This window comes from Schistocerca serialis, chromosome 5 (assembly GCF_023864345.2).
Source record: "Schistocerca serialis cubense isolate TAMUIC-IGC-003099 chromosome 5, iqSchSeri2.2, whole genome shotgun sequence".
Classification (NCBI taxonomy): domain Eukaryota; kingdom Metazoa; phylum Arthropoda; class Insecta; order Orthoptera; family Acrididae; genus Schistocerca; species Schistocerca serialis.
The window spans coordinates 210,681,067-210,695,230 of record NC_064642.1 but is presented as its reverse complement, the minus strand read 5'-3'; the positions used below and the strand labels follow the sequence as shown (position 1 = coordinate 210,695,230).

The following is a 14,164-nucleotide window of genomic DNA, read 5'->3' as shown; positions in this document are numbered from 1 at the left end:
GACGCCTCTTAACGACATATTCACAATTATTTTGCAAGTGGCTCATTTGCGGACCCAAATGTGCTGGGACGAGGATGTTTCTACTATCGTGCATTTTGACTCGTATCCGTCCTATTAATTACGATACACGTTGTATTTAGAGTTTGTGCTCACGGACGATTAAAGTAACTCGATGGTTGGTACTAGCCCTTCGGTGGTCGGTAGTAATTCGTTTTTCTGTCATACGGAGTTTGAGGCTATACTGAACCGGAGCAGAACCCCGTCGAGTGGGAGCTGTCACAGTAACGCCGTTCAGTGGCTCACATTTACTTATGAAAGAGGACAGACATCAGGACGAATACTAACTCAACAAATCTATTGTACTTTTAGTTACAGTTCGCTCGCAGCATTGTACAGTCTAAAACATAGAAAATTGTAAATTACAGGTTATCATACGTTTTCAATGACGCATCTGTAAGTCAACTGCCCGTGCTCGACAAATAATGCCGTTTCACAATGATCATTAACAGTTATGAAAAATTAAGTAGTTCTCTAAGAAGCTAAGATGGTACACTATTACTCGTAAAAATAAAAGACGTATATTAATCAAATAATTTCTCCAAAATGACTGAGAACCGTTAAAGTATTAGAAAAACATGTAAAATGAAAATTAATTGTTTTCTTTTTTCCATTTGAAACAAACAACGTCTAATAGGAGTGGATTTCACAAAGTAAGTTACACATTATTATGACTGTGTAAGTAACTTTTATTGAATACTACACTACATTACAAAGGACACAGATTTTTCTACGTGGTCGCCAAGTCTACGCACACAGCAGTCGGAAAGTTTCACCAATCGTTCAGTTCCTCGACGACAGAAATCTGCTCCTCGGTAATGGAGCAGTTCTAGAACCGATGTCAAAATGTTTTCAAGTAATTGAAAAGCCACGATAGCTTCAATCCCTTATTAGATGACCGGTTTCAGCACTCTGAAGGTGCCATCATCAGATCTGTGAAGGTACAACATAACAGGTTTGAGGGAGGGCTTAGATGAGTTAACTATATACATTACAATTACTACAGAACCACATACGTAAAACGTGGATTAACATTTATAAAACCATATGGACATCATGGCATGGTATCAGGAATATGCACACATTGTACCTAAGTCTTGTTATGAACAGCTTTCTGTGTACATATTCCTGTCGTCCTTATATGAATAAAGGTAAGTTAAAATGTGCAGTTTTGTAAGACGCTAATGGATAATGGCTGTGCCTCAGATGCTTCTACTTTGTAATTGACGTACTTTATAGTGATTGTAGTATGTACAGGAAATGTATGCGCAAATGTGGGCTTCGCATGGGTATGTGACAAGCAGTTACAGTAAAGTTGTGTTTTAGTAGTAATGAGTGGTTATACGGTGGGACTGTGTATGCGCTGCTTGGACAGCGCTATCTGGTGGCTGGTTGTGAACCGCTAGACTCACAGCAGGTAAGCCTGCGCGGAGTAGATCAGTGATGATACCGACCGGTGTTAGACGAGCAGTGGTAGTTTCATCTGCTGACTTCAGTTTTATATTTTATGGGAAGAACGACGATGAGAGCAGTTTTTTATTATTTTTTATTGGTTGTGACAATGATTTTATCAGATGGTCTGCCCCTTATGCCATGATGTCCATATCGTTTTATAAATGTTAATCCACGTTGCAGGTATATGGTTCTGTAATAATTGTAATGTATATAGTTAACTCATGTAAGCCCTCCCTCAAACCTGTTAAGTTATACCTTCACAGATCTGATGGTGGCACCTTCAGTGTGCTGAAACCGGTCATCTAATAAACGACTGAAGCGATCGTGGCTTTTCAATTATTTTGAAAACGGAGTGATCGCCCCACGACACACCATGCTTTCACTGCAAAACGTTTCATCGCTGGAAAAACTCTCCCCCCCCCCTCCCCACCAACCAAAAAATGTCCTTTCAACTTGCCGAAAATGTGCTAATCGCAAGGTGCAAGATCTGGGCCTACCGATTAGCATCACTCACTCGTAGAAATGTAAGGATGTCCAGGTTCATACACCAAGAAATCGAGAAACGTGGTTCATAGTGTGGTCATGGGAAGATAGCGTCTTCCACTGTGACGCATCTCCATATCAACAAAGGTTACTGCGCGGATTTAGTACGACCAACTGGCGGATACAGCCACCTCACTACTTTGACTTACGTGAGCGGTGAAGGATCGCAGGTGTATACCGTCTACAGTTCCCAAAGCGACCGGTGTGTTCTTTTAAGGTTGGTGAGTAATATTTTGCCCGTTGAGCCCAGTTGTGGAGGGAGAGCCTCGCTGGCGTACCATGGCAACGGCGTTGTCGGCGGCGGAGCGGTAGTACTCGCGGTACCAGGCGCTGTTGTCGGCGACGAAGAAGGTCTCCGCGAGGGCGCCGGCGACGCGCTGCCGGAAGCGCTGGGGGCGGCGGCGCTTCATGGCGAGCGCGAGACCGTGCAGGCGCGCCAGCTGGCGCAGCGCAGCGCCGCAGTGCGCGGCGTCCAGGCCGCGGCGGCGGTCCGCCATGCGGAAGCCGCGCTCCGCCAGGTCCTCCAGCACCAGCAGGTCCCCCCGCGCCAGCAGGCAGCGCGCCACGCCGCGCCACGCGCCGCCGCCGCCCGCCTCACGCTGCAACAACACCAGCACCAGCACCGTCTGATGCTGCCCCACTCAAAGCAGTTGTCGCCAAACACGCTAGCAACAAGGTGCATTCAAAATCGCTCCATGTGTCCTTATAGTCCTATCTACTGATCACAACATACACTACTGCCCATTAAAATTGCTACAACAAGAAGAAATGCAGATGATAAACGGGTCTTCATTGGAAAAATATATTACACTAGAACTTACATGTGATTACATTTTCACGCAACTAGGGTGCATAGAACCTGAGAAATCAGTACCCAGAACAACCACCTCTGGCCGTAATAACGGCCTTAATACACCTGGGCATTGAGTCAAACAGAGCTTGGATGGCGTGTACAGGTACAGCTGCCCATGCAGCTTCAACACGATACCACAGTTCATCAAGAGTAGTGACTTGCGTATTGTGACGAGCCAGTTGCTCGGCCACCATTGACGAGACGTTTACAATTGGTGAGAGATCTGCAGAATGTGCTGGCCAGGGCAGCAGTCAAACATTTTCTGTATCCAGAAATGCCGGTACAGGACCTGCAACATGCGGTCGTGCATTATCATGCTAAAATGTAGGGCTTCGCAGGGATCGGATGAAGGGTAGAGCCACGGGTCGTAACACACCTGAAATGTAACGTCCACTGTTCAAAGTGCCGTCAATGCGAACAAGAGGTGACCGAGACGTGTAACCAATGGCACCCTATACCATCACGCCGGGTGATACGCCAGTATGGCTATGACGAATACACGCTTCCAATGTGCGTTCACCGTGATGTCGCCAAACACGGATACGACCGTCATGATGCTGTAAACAGAACCTGGATTAGTCCGAAAAAATGACGTTTCGCCAATCGTGCACCCAGGTTCGCCGTTGAGTACACCATCGCAGGCGCTCCTGTCTGTGATGAACCGCCAAGGGTAACCGCAGCCATGGTCTCCGAGCTGATACTCCATGCTGCTGGAAACGTCGTCGAACTGTTACGTGCAGATGGTTGTTGTCTTGGAAACGTCCCCATCTGTTGACTCAGGGATCGAGACGTGGCTGCACGATCCGTTCCAGCCATGCGAATAAGATGTCTGACATCTCGACTGCTAGTGATCGAGGCCGTTAGGATCCAGCACGGCGTACCGTATTACCCTCCTGAACCCACCTATTCCATATTCTGCTAACAGTCACTGGATCTCGACCAACGTGAACAGCAATGTCGCGATACGCCAAACCGTAATCGCGATAGGCTACAATCCGACCTTTATCAAAGTCGGAAACGTGATGGTACTCATTTCTCCTCCTTACACGAAGCGTCACAACAACGTTTCACCAGGCAACGCCGGTCAACTGCTGTTTGTGTATGAGAAATCGGTTGGAAACTTCCCTCATGTCAGCACGTTGCAGTTATCGCCACCGGCGCCAACCTTGTGTGAATGCTCTGAAAAGCTGATAATTTGCATATAACAGCATTTTCTTCGTGTCGGTTAAATTTCGCGTCCGTAGCACGTCATCTTCGTGGTGTAGCAATTTTAATGGCCAGTAGTGTATATGGTCAGTAATGCTTATAAAATTATTTATCACATACAGTGCATGTTTCTGAGGCATATTGAGTCTCACCTTTACTTCCGTTAAAGATGTAGGCCGAAACAATGAATTAAAACTTTTATCAGCTCTGGGATTCTAACGCAGGTTCATGTTTACTAAGGCAAACGCGCTATCACTTACGCCACATTCACACTGCAGCTACCACCGCTGCGTGGTCTACATTCGTGTGAGGAGGGAGACGTATTGTCTGTGCCAGTTATTCCAATGTGGCGTAATGGCTAGTGCATCTGCCTTAGCAAGCAGGAACCTGGTTCGAATCCATGTGCTGAAAGAAATGTTGATTTATTGCTCTAACCTACATCATCATCGTAGATAAAGGTGAAACTGAGTATGACTTAGGGACATCAAGTGCATGTGATAAGTACCGGGCGATGCAGATAAACGTAGGCTGTGTAAGTACAAAGGAAATGCAGTAAAATTACAGAAATGAAGAACTGAAATAGTCGTACCATTTATTTACAATGAAAAATATAGTGAAAAAAATTTATTGAATATATTGAAACTGACCCCCCGCAACATCAGTACGCAGCTGTGCACGTCTAAACATACTCAGGTACACCAGGCATAAAGTTCGGATATCAATGGCGACAACCTCACGGCTGATATTGCCTTTAGATTTTTGTATTGCGTGTGGATTTGCTTCTTAGACATTGCTCTTTATGTTACACCTCATGAAAAAAATCACATGTTTTTAGATCCGACGAACGTGGTGCCCATAAATGTTTGCTGACAGTTAGTTCCTCAGTGAAGACATCATGGACTCAAAATGGTTCAAATGGCTCTGAGCACTATGGGACTTAACATCTGAGGTCATCAATCCGCTATAACTTATAACTACTTAAACCTAAGTAACCTAAGGACATCACACACATCCATGCCCAAGGGAGGATTCGAACCTGTGACCGTAGCGGTCACGCGGTTCCAGACTGTAGCGCCTAGAACCGCTCGGCCATTTCGGCTGGCGGAAAAGCTTTGTTTCGCACGTTTGTGAGGTTGAGGCCACCGTTACGGAACTGTAGGGTTAACGTGTCATATTTGATCTTAAATAACATCCCAGTACTAGCATAATAACCAAAGGCAGCCATGAGGCGGTCTGCAATACCCTTCGGTATTGGTAGGATCTGCGCTAAATGGGAAGTCTTGAGGCTACGTGAACGTTGGTTTATGCCACACATTGGACCATGTCAAAGGCTCTCAGTGAGTTGTTGTGTATCGTCAGATGAACATTCTGCAGAACCAAACATCGATTTTTTCATCATAGAGTGGTCACTGACTCACCATGTTAGGATTCTCCGTTGCCCAGCACCTCGTGTTTTGTGATTCACGTAACCAGAAAGATGAAACCTTCCTTCAGCACACATTATGTAATGGAAAAGGTCTAACAAACCATCGTTAATGTTATTTAAAAGCCACGTGCAGTAATCTACACGTCATCCTCCCGTGACTGCTGCACACCCGTCACGTGATATGGCTTCAAATTAAGACTTTTTTTTTCAGTGTTCGTTTGCAACTCCTCCTACTTACATGCGCCTGTTGGGCCAGTTTATGTGTAGACTTCTTTTGGCTCCGAATAATTCTTATGTGAATGTCTCCAATAACTTCTGGTGCGCGAACTGAAGGAATTCTTTGTCGCTTCACATTTTGCAGGGAGCTATAAATGGGGACTCTGTATTGCTCTCTTTCCTGGTAGTCATCTGTGCGGATACTCGACCTGTAAAATTCCGCGAGTTTCCTTAATCGATCCTGTTTTCATATATGCTTCCACAATTTCATTTCTTTCTTCTATTGAGAAAGTCGTTTTGCAGACCGCAAAGAGAAATGTCTACCTTCACTGATGAACTAAACTGAAATGCTGACAGAAGAATGCTAACAATCGGTTAGTGTATAAAACTGTCCATTTCATTAGCTTTTTAACACTATTTCGGAAATCGAAATGCATTCGCATTCAAAGGGGAGGCGAACTACTTTCGACTGCGCCATTCTTATATTACCTGTGCCTGAGGTACAGGCAGGATTAACACCTTTTAGCTCACTGCCAGGGTGCTATCCCAATATTGGAGAGCCTCTGTGATACTGATTAAAATTTAGAAGAGCTAACGGCCTTTCATATATCTTACAAGGGAAGCTCCCCATTGCACACCATTCAGATTTCGTTGCAAGGTGGCCCAGAGGATAGCCTGTCAAAAACTGAACACAGATCACGCATGAAAACAGGAATAAGATGTAATGAACTGTGAAACAAAAAGCAAAATAGAAACACAGAACGGTCCAAGAAAAAGAAGTGCAATGAAGAAAGCATGTATCAGCACCGGCGTCGTGGGTGCGTGGTCACAGCGTTGGTTGGACTGCCACGCGGGCGAGCTGCGTGCAAAACTTCTTCGTGCCATTTAATATAAGAATGGCGCAGTCGAAAGTAGTTCGCCTCCCCTTTGAATGCGAATTTTTTTTCACAACATTATGGACTGTCCGTCCGGTTACTGAAATGTTTGCTCTTTTTCTTTAGTCTTGGCAGTTGTCATACTATTTATTGGTTTTAGAATATAAACCATGTGGTAGGAATACGGCACCGTCGCAAGTAAATGTGACTAATAGTGAGAGCAGGCGAGATGCCACAAAGACGTCTCACAGAAATGAAAGCAACAAATAAACGCGTGTGAATCGCGCCACAACAAAGGAATTCAAGAGTCAAGCTTTACAAAACGGAACGCAACTTTAAAAACGTTGAAAACATATGTTTTAACAGAGCACAGAGGAACTTTGTAATTTTGAAACTGTTGCGTCCATTTGTTGCAGCTTATGTGACATACTATTGTGTTTTCATTGGGAGTGATCAAATTCCCATTGAACTACAACAAGCAAGGAGGTATACCTCACTCACTAACCAGTCTTACAGATTAGGTGCGTCGATAAGGGATTCCTATCATATGACACACGTGCTGTCACTAACGCCTTGTATCCGGTGGATGATTCGGTTGAGTTGTTGCCTTGTCATCAAACGTTTGAGGTTACCGTTCGAAAGCCACATCCTTTCGACTGCTAATAGAGTAGTTCCGCGGGATCAACTGTCATTATAGGTCCCTACCTTATACTTCGCAGTTGAAAACGGACGTTACACCACGATATAGACATAAATTTTAATAAAGCGAAAAGCGGGAAAAAAAGTCGGCAAGAGGGAGGTTTGAACACGTGTTGCTCACTTAGCAGTCCAACCCCAAAACCACTTTACCACGACACCAAGTGCCTCACGGTCTCCTCTAAATTACACTTCTGCATCTTGAACCGTTCACTGATACTATTTTTCTTTTTTTTCACAGTGCAGTACACCTTCTTCCTGTTTTCATGTTGGATCTGCATTCAGTTTTTGAAAGGCTATCCATGGGTCCTCTTACCACTAAATGTGAGGGAGGTGCGACAGGGAGTTTCCCTTGTTAGTAAGTACGAGACGTAGGTTCGAATCCCGATGATGGCTCAAATTTTGATTCTTTGTTTCGGCCTACATTATTATTGTTTGTAAAACTGTTGGAAACTGTCAACTAACTGTGATGGTTCATTCAGTGGGGTGTTATTCGAAAGGCATGTGCCAACGCAGTACCTATCAGTAATTGATTAAAGAGGAACGAGGGAAACATTTTTCCTCGGCCACCCTAAGTAAAATACCTCCATGGCTAATGATCCCTTGCGGAAGAGAACGTTCTGTGTATTGTACAGAAGCTTGGTGCAGCTGGAAAGCGGCTAAGCGCTCACGTTCAAGAGCCTAGGAAACTCTGCACCCAGTAAAGCTGACCTGTGCGCGGGAATGTGCTCTAAAAAGCTGTGACGCACTTACAATGGGACGATCCTACTCTTAATTACTGATTTCTTCCAAATTTATGATTTTGCAGGACTTGGTCAGAAATAAAAATGACAGAATTTACGAGTTCCAGATGGCAAAGCATCTACAAAGAAAGTAATCTTGGCGCTGGTCCCGTGAGATATTAGACATTTATAGCAGCGTTGTTTCAAATTAGCGGTTGGCGCAATGGAAAGAGTACATAACTGTATTAAGAGTGTCGTGGTTCAATCCTGACGGGGACACTTTTTTAAGATTTCTATATTTTCTGTTTTTACGATACTTGCACAGCAAATAACCGTAATAATGCTCAGTGTATTGTATTTATTAATTTGTTCACAAGAGGCATAAAAAGGAGAGGCAAAAAATTTGAGATTACAAATAATTTCCAAGAAAGGATTGTACTAACAGTGTCCTCGAGGACACTGCAAATAATTATTCAAGGAGGGATTGTAACCGTACAGGACTTCCGTTTGTGGAACTTTGACCTTTGAGCAGCCCCAAGTGATAGTACGTTCCCTGTTGTGATGTGTAAATCATCAAGTGTAAAACAACAAAAGAATCTAATTTTACAAACGGAGTTCAAGGGTACACCTTTTAATTCCAACCCGGAAATTAATTTACAGTCGCAAATTTGTATTTACTTCCTGCTTTCATACTCATAGCATAATTTTAATAAATACAACATATTGAGCGTTATCTCGTTTTATTTGTAGTATAAGTAACTTAAAAATTGAAAATATAAAAGATTTCTACACTGTGTGATAAAAAGTATCCGGACACCCGCAAAAACATAAGTTTTTCACATTAGGTGCATTGCGCTGCCACCTACTGACAGGTACTTCATATCAGCGACCTCAGTAGTTACTAGACATCGTGAAAGAGCAGAATGGGGCACTCCGCGGAACTGACAGACTTCGAACGTGGTCAGATGATTGGGTGTCACTTGTGTCATGTGACTGTACGCGAGATTTCCATACTCTTAAACGTCCCTAGGACCATTGTTTCCGATATGATAGTGAAGTGGAAACTTGAAGGGACACGTATAGCACAAAAGCGTACAGGCTGACCTCGTCTGTTGACTGACAGAGACCGCCGACAGTTGAAGAGAGTCGTAATTTTAATAGGCAGACATCTATCCAGACCATCACACAGGAATTCCAAACTACATCAGGATCCACTGCAAGTACTAGACAGTTAGGCGGGTGGTGATAAAACTTGGATTTCATGGTAGAGTGGCTGCTCATAAGCCACACATCACGCCGGTAAATGCCAAACTAAGCATTGCTTGGTGTGAGGAGCGTAAACATTGGACGATTGAACAGTGGAAAAACGTTGTGCGGAGTGACGAATCGCGGTACACAATGTGGCGATCCGATGGCTGGGTGTGAGTTTGGCGAACGCCCGGTGAACGTCATCTGCCAGCGTGTGTAGGGCCAACAGTAAAATTCATGGTCATGTTTTTCATGGAGGGGGCTTGCACCCCTTGTTGTTTTGCGTCGCACTTTCACAGCACAGGCCTACATAGATGTTTTAAGCACCTTTTTGCTTCCCACAGTTGAAGAGCAATTCGGGGATGGCGATTGCATCTTTCAACAAGATCGAGCACGTGTTCATAATGCACGGCCTGTGGCGGAGTGGTTACATGACAATGACATCCCTGTAATGGAGTGGCCTGCACAGAGTCCTGACCTGAATCCTATAGAACGCTTTTGGGATGTATTGGAACGCCGGCTTTGTGCCAGGCCTCACCAACCGACATCGATACCTCTCCTCAATACAGCACTCCGTGAAGAACGGGCAACCATTCCCCAAGAAACCTTCCAGACCTGACGGAACGTATGCCAGCGAAAGTGGAAGCTGTCGTCAAGACTAAGGGTAGGCAAGCACCATATTTAACTCAGGCATTACCGATGGAGGTAACCACGAACTTGTAAGTCGTTTTCAGCCAAGTGTCCGGAAACTTTTGATTTGATCAAATAGTGAACATAGCGACTCGGACTCACAACCCTCGTATTAACGTTCTGTGTTCTTGTTGCTGAGCCAACCGATGGTTCAAATAATAAAAGAGAACGTAACTGCCCTATGTATCACCCGACCCGCACCAGAAAGCATTTTTTTTTGTCCACTTATTAGAGTAGTTATGAAAGCACAGCAGCTTCAGGCACATTGAGGCTATTTGTCAACACGAAAACTCGTACATGATTAGCTGCAACGTGTTCTATTTAGAGCTTCGTACCTCACTCTGTAAAAACGAAAACCTTACAGGATCACTTTGTTGAAAGTCTGACTAGCTGACTGTTAAAACTCCTATTCCTCAGGAATGGGTTGACGTTTGAAATTTATGTCATATTGCTGAGTGCTATGTTTTCTTGACAGTGTAAAAACTTTAAGCTTCTAAGTCAATGCGATCAAAAGATCCGGCCATATACGTCATAAATTTTGATATTCGTTAACACACTCATCAAAATCTATAGATGAAATATTTTTATAGATGTCGGGCCTGGTATTCTAGCGGTAAAGGACGTGCCTGCGAATCGGGGTCGAATCTCAGTTGGACCACGGATTTTTCAGTCTAGCTTCACTTCTCAGTTACATGAGGAATAACAAGAAACGATATGCGATTCGAATTCCACGTCGAAACTGTAGGTCCCATTCCCCCAGCTGGATGGGGTAGAATACAGACACGAAAGTCGCTGAAGTGGTATCCAATAATAGGGGACTTGCACTAGCCCACTGGGCCACACGAAATTATTACTATTATTTATATACATAATTGAGATACTGCTGAAACCCACAGAACGCGAGTCCTTTTCGCGCTTCTCTGTTTTTTTTTTTTTTTTAATTAACATTTATGGCTTCCAGACGACAGCTATATTGCGAAATTAACCTGGAAGGGTCTATCACGGTGGTGTAGTTGAAGGGAACCGAGTGGTTACTGGAGGCTAGTTTATTATGGATATTTTTTGGGACAATCAATCAAAAGAGTGAAAAGAACAAATGTGTTTTGTGGTATAGCACTACTAGACAGTCGACAGTCTTGCGTGGAAGGCAAGGGCATGGTGAAGGCTGAGGATGGCGAAGGCCTACAGAGACACTGAGTAACCAGCTGTCGGGAGCTCTCCCTGGAGTGACGGATAGCGGAGAGTCCCGTCCATACTAGTAAGGGCCTCTACTCGTGTCAAGTCATCCCGCTACCTAAAAATTTTGCAGTGACATTCATTCTGCCTCACTTTATTTATCTTTTGACAATACACGTGATTTGTTTGTGAGATAGAAATGTCTGTTCAGTAATCTAAGTCTACTAACTCTTAGTTTGTCCTCAGACTGGTTTTGAATCTTCACAGACCCAATTACTCTGACTGTGGCTGTAAAAATCCACTTTGTTCAGAGCATTCCTCTCTGGAACAAAGTACCAGGTACTGTCGAAAATTTCCCTGTTTTGAGTTTAAACCGAACCTCAGTTACTAATATTATGTGAAGGTGACTGCTTTGTTGGATAGACATATATTCAGGGGATAAGACTGTATATTGGCGATTAATAACTACCATTTTAATACTGGCTATCTGTTAGATATATGTATAAAGCAGACTATATGTGTGTATGTCCAAGATCTCCTCCCAAACCCTTGGATTGACTTAATTCAAATGTGGCACAGAAACAGCAGGCCTTACTACTTAAACTACTTAACTACTTAAACCTAACTAATCTAAAGACATCACATGCATCCATGCCCGAGGCAGGATTCGAACCTGCAACCACAGAAAATTCCATCCAAGTTCGTCACAGAACAGACAAATCCTCCTGTTCAGGCCCTCCACTCGTCCCCAGACCGGAGGAAAGTGGTGAACTCTGAGACTTGCATCAGTCTCCAGTAAACCGAAAATAGCCTCGGATTTCAGGTACGAGACATCTTTGTTTTGTTACTGGGATATTTACCGATTGGCTACAATATACTGGAGTTAAGTCTCTGTATAAAAAAGAAGACAAAGAAATACTGTGAAACTAACATCCAGTTTCACTTTTGTCAGCATCCTCATAATTTTAGAAATGGTAATAGATTTACATGTACACTGAGGATATAGTTATTTCATTAGAGAATATAGTACAGGCTACTTGTACAGTCTTTCGTGTGTCAGTGATTTCTGACAGTAAATCACAAAACGTTTTTTAATAAGTTAGAATACTATGGTATAACAGGAAATGCAACAAAATGATTCAAACCGTATGTCTACAACTCGAACCTTCGGGTGCCAGTGGGAAAGAATCGTTCACTAAGCTATTGGTAATCATCGAAATGAGAACTAATCACATTTGTCCCACTTAGGGCCGTTAATTTTTCTTGTTTAAGTTAATAATCTTCCATCAGTAACATCACCAGATGCCAAGTACCGTATGTTTCGTTTGCAAATGGCACAAAATTGAAATATATAACAAATCGAGTACACTTGTAGAAAAATCGGTTAGTGAAATTGTACTTGGCATTAATGCAAGGTGCGTCTGAAAAGTTCGGTGAATGGTCTCATTAAATAAATCAATCAGAATTATAAACAAAATATCTTTACTAGCCTCCAAAATAATCACCATTAGCTACAAAACAGCTCTGATATCGCTTATAAAGATGCTATAAACTGTCAGCAAACGCTTCTTGTGAAATTGCTCGAAGCACTGGAGTCATACGTTTTTGGATATCCCATTTGTTACAGGAGATGAGACCTAGTTCCAGCAATACCATTCAGAGAACAAGCGACAGTCAATAGCATGGTGTACATCGTCTTCCCCGTTTCTCTCGTGTAGAGCTTCGTGATGGATCAAGCATCTTCTGTCGAAAAATGGAATCAACATTGGCTTAACCTTATATTATGTCAACCGACTTTTTCTTGAGAGGCGGGAAAGATAATGAACATTGCACTATTGACTGTCACTCGGTTTCTGGCTCGTACTGCTAGCAACAGGTCTCATCTTCTTTAACGATACGGATACCAAACGACGTTTGACCAAAACTTTGAAAAGACACAGTGCATTCAATTTAGAAGTTGAAAGGTTGCCTCCAAATGTATATACTCTTATATAGAACGTGATAACAGTTAGTAATAAGAGGCTGATAGTGTAAAAATCCGGGGTTTACAACTTGATATAACATTCAGTTGACAGGATAAACTCACAGAGTGGCTTAAGCACCTGAATAAATCTTTATTTGTAATGCGGCTGTTGTCAGACATAGGTAACGGAAAACAAATATCTTACATACTTCGCTTGGTTTTTGTTCCATAATGCCATACAGGACCACTTTTTGGGCAACTCATTTAACCGAACCACATTTTCAGTGTGCAAAAGCGTGTAATAGGAATTATTAAGGTTGTGAACTCAACGACGTCCTACAGAGGTCTGTTCAAGGAACTGCGGATACTAACCACTGCTTCCCAGTATTCAGGTATTAAGTCCGTAATGCAACTTGTAATAATATACGATCCCTTTTTCAAACCAAAAGCTCAGTTTATGGAATGCATGCTAGAATTACGAATTATCTTCTTAACGAAATAAAGCTATTCATTTTAATCCAGGAAGGTACTCATTATTCACTAACACATATTTTCAGCAACACACTAGCAGCTGTATAAAGCTTGACTACTAATAAAGTTAAATTCAAGATGAGCTTGAAGGATTTATTGGCTACTAAAGTGTACTACTCCACTGATGAATTTCTTAGTAGACTAGTTTGATATATGACATAAATAACACAAGGTTTTGTGCAGTTAATACGAATATATTAATTGGAACAAAATACAATAGAATTTGGTAACTATAGAATAAGCACACACAGGTGATGATGTAATTGCTGGTGCTGTGATGCAGACGAGGGAGCTTCTTCGGCCAATTTCATGGTCACCTTTCAGTAAGTGCCTTAAGAGTGGAAAGGGATGATGGCGGGATGGAAAAAATGTATTGATCGCTGTCTTTGGGATTGAGGGTGGTGATGTTGGGCTGGGAAGTGCCTGATCGGTAAGGGGAGGGTTTATGATGATTAGGAAACTGGGAGGTGTATAGGGATTTCGGTCTAAGGAGGTTCTGAGGGCTAG

At 43.0% G+C, this 14,164-nt stretch overlaps 1 protein-coding gene across 2 annotated transcripts in view; it reads right to left on the bottom strand.

The window, feature by feature from the left end:
• The window catches only part of LOC126481084 (uncharacterized), a 319,354-nt gene that overhangs the window by 118,165 nt on the left and 187,025 nt on the right, over positions 1-14,164 (bottom strand). For both annotated transcript variants that reach the window (XM_050104582.1, XM_050104583.1), the window contains exon 3: positions 2,334-2,654. In XM_050104582.1, the coding sequence (XP_049960539.1) occupies positions 2,334-2,654 (321 nt within the window). The remainder of the gene's footprint in view (positions 1-2,333; positions 2,655-14,164) is intronic.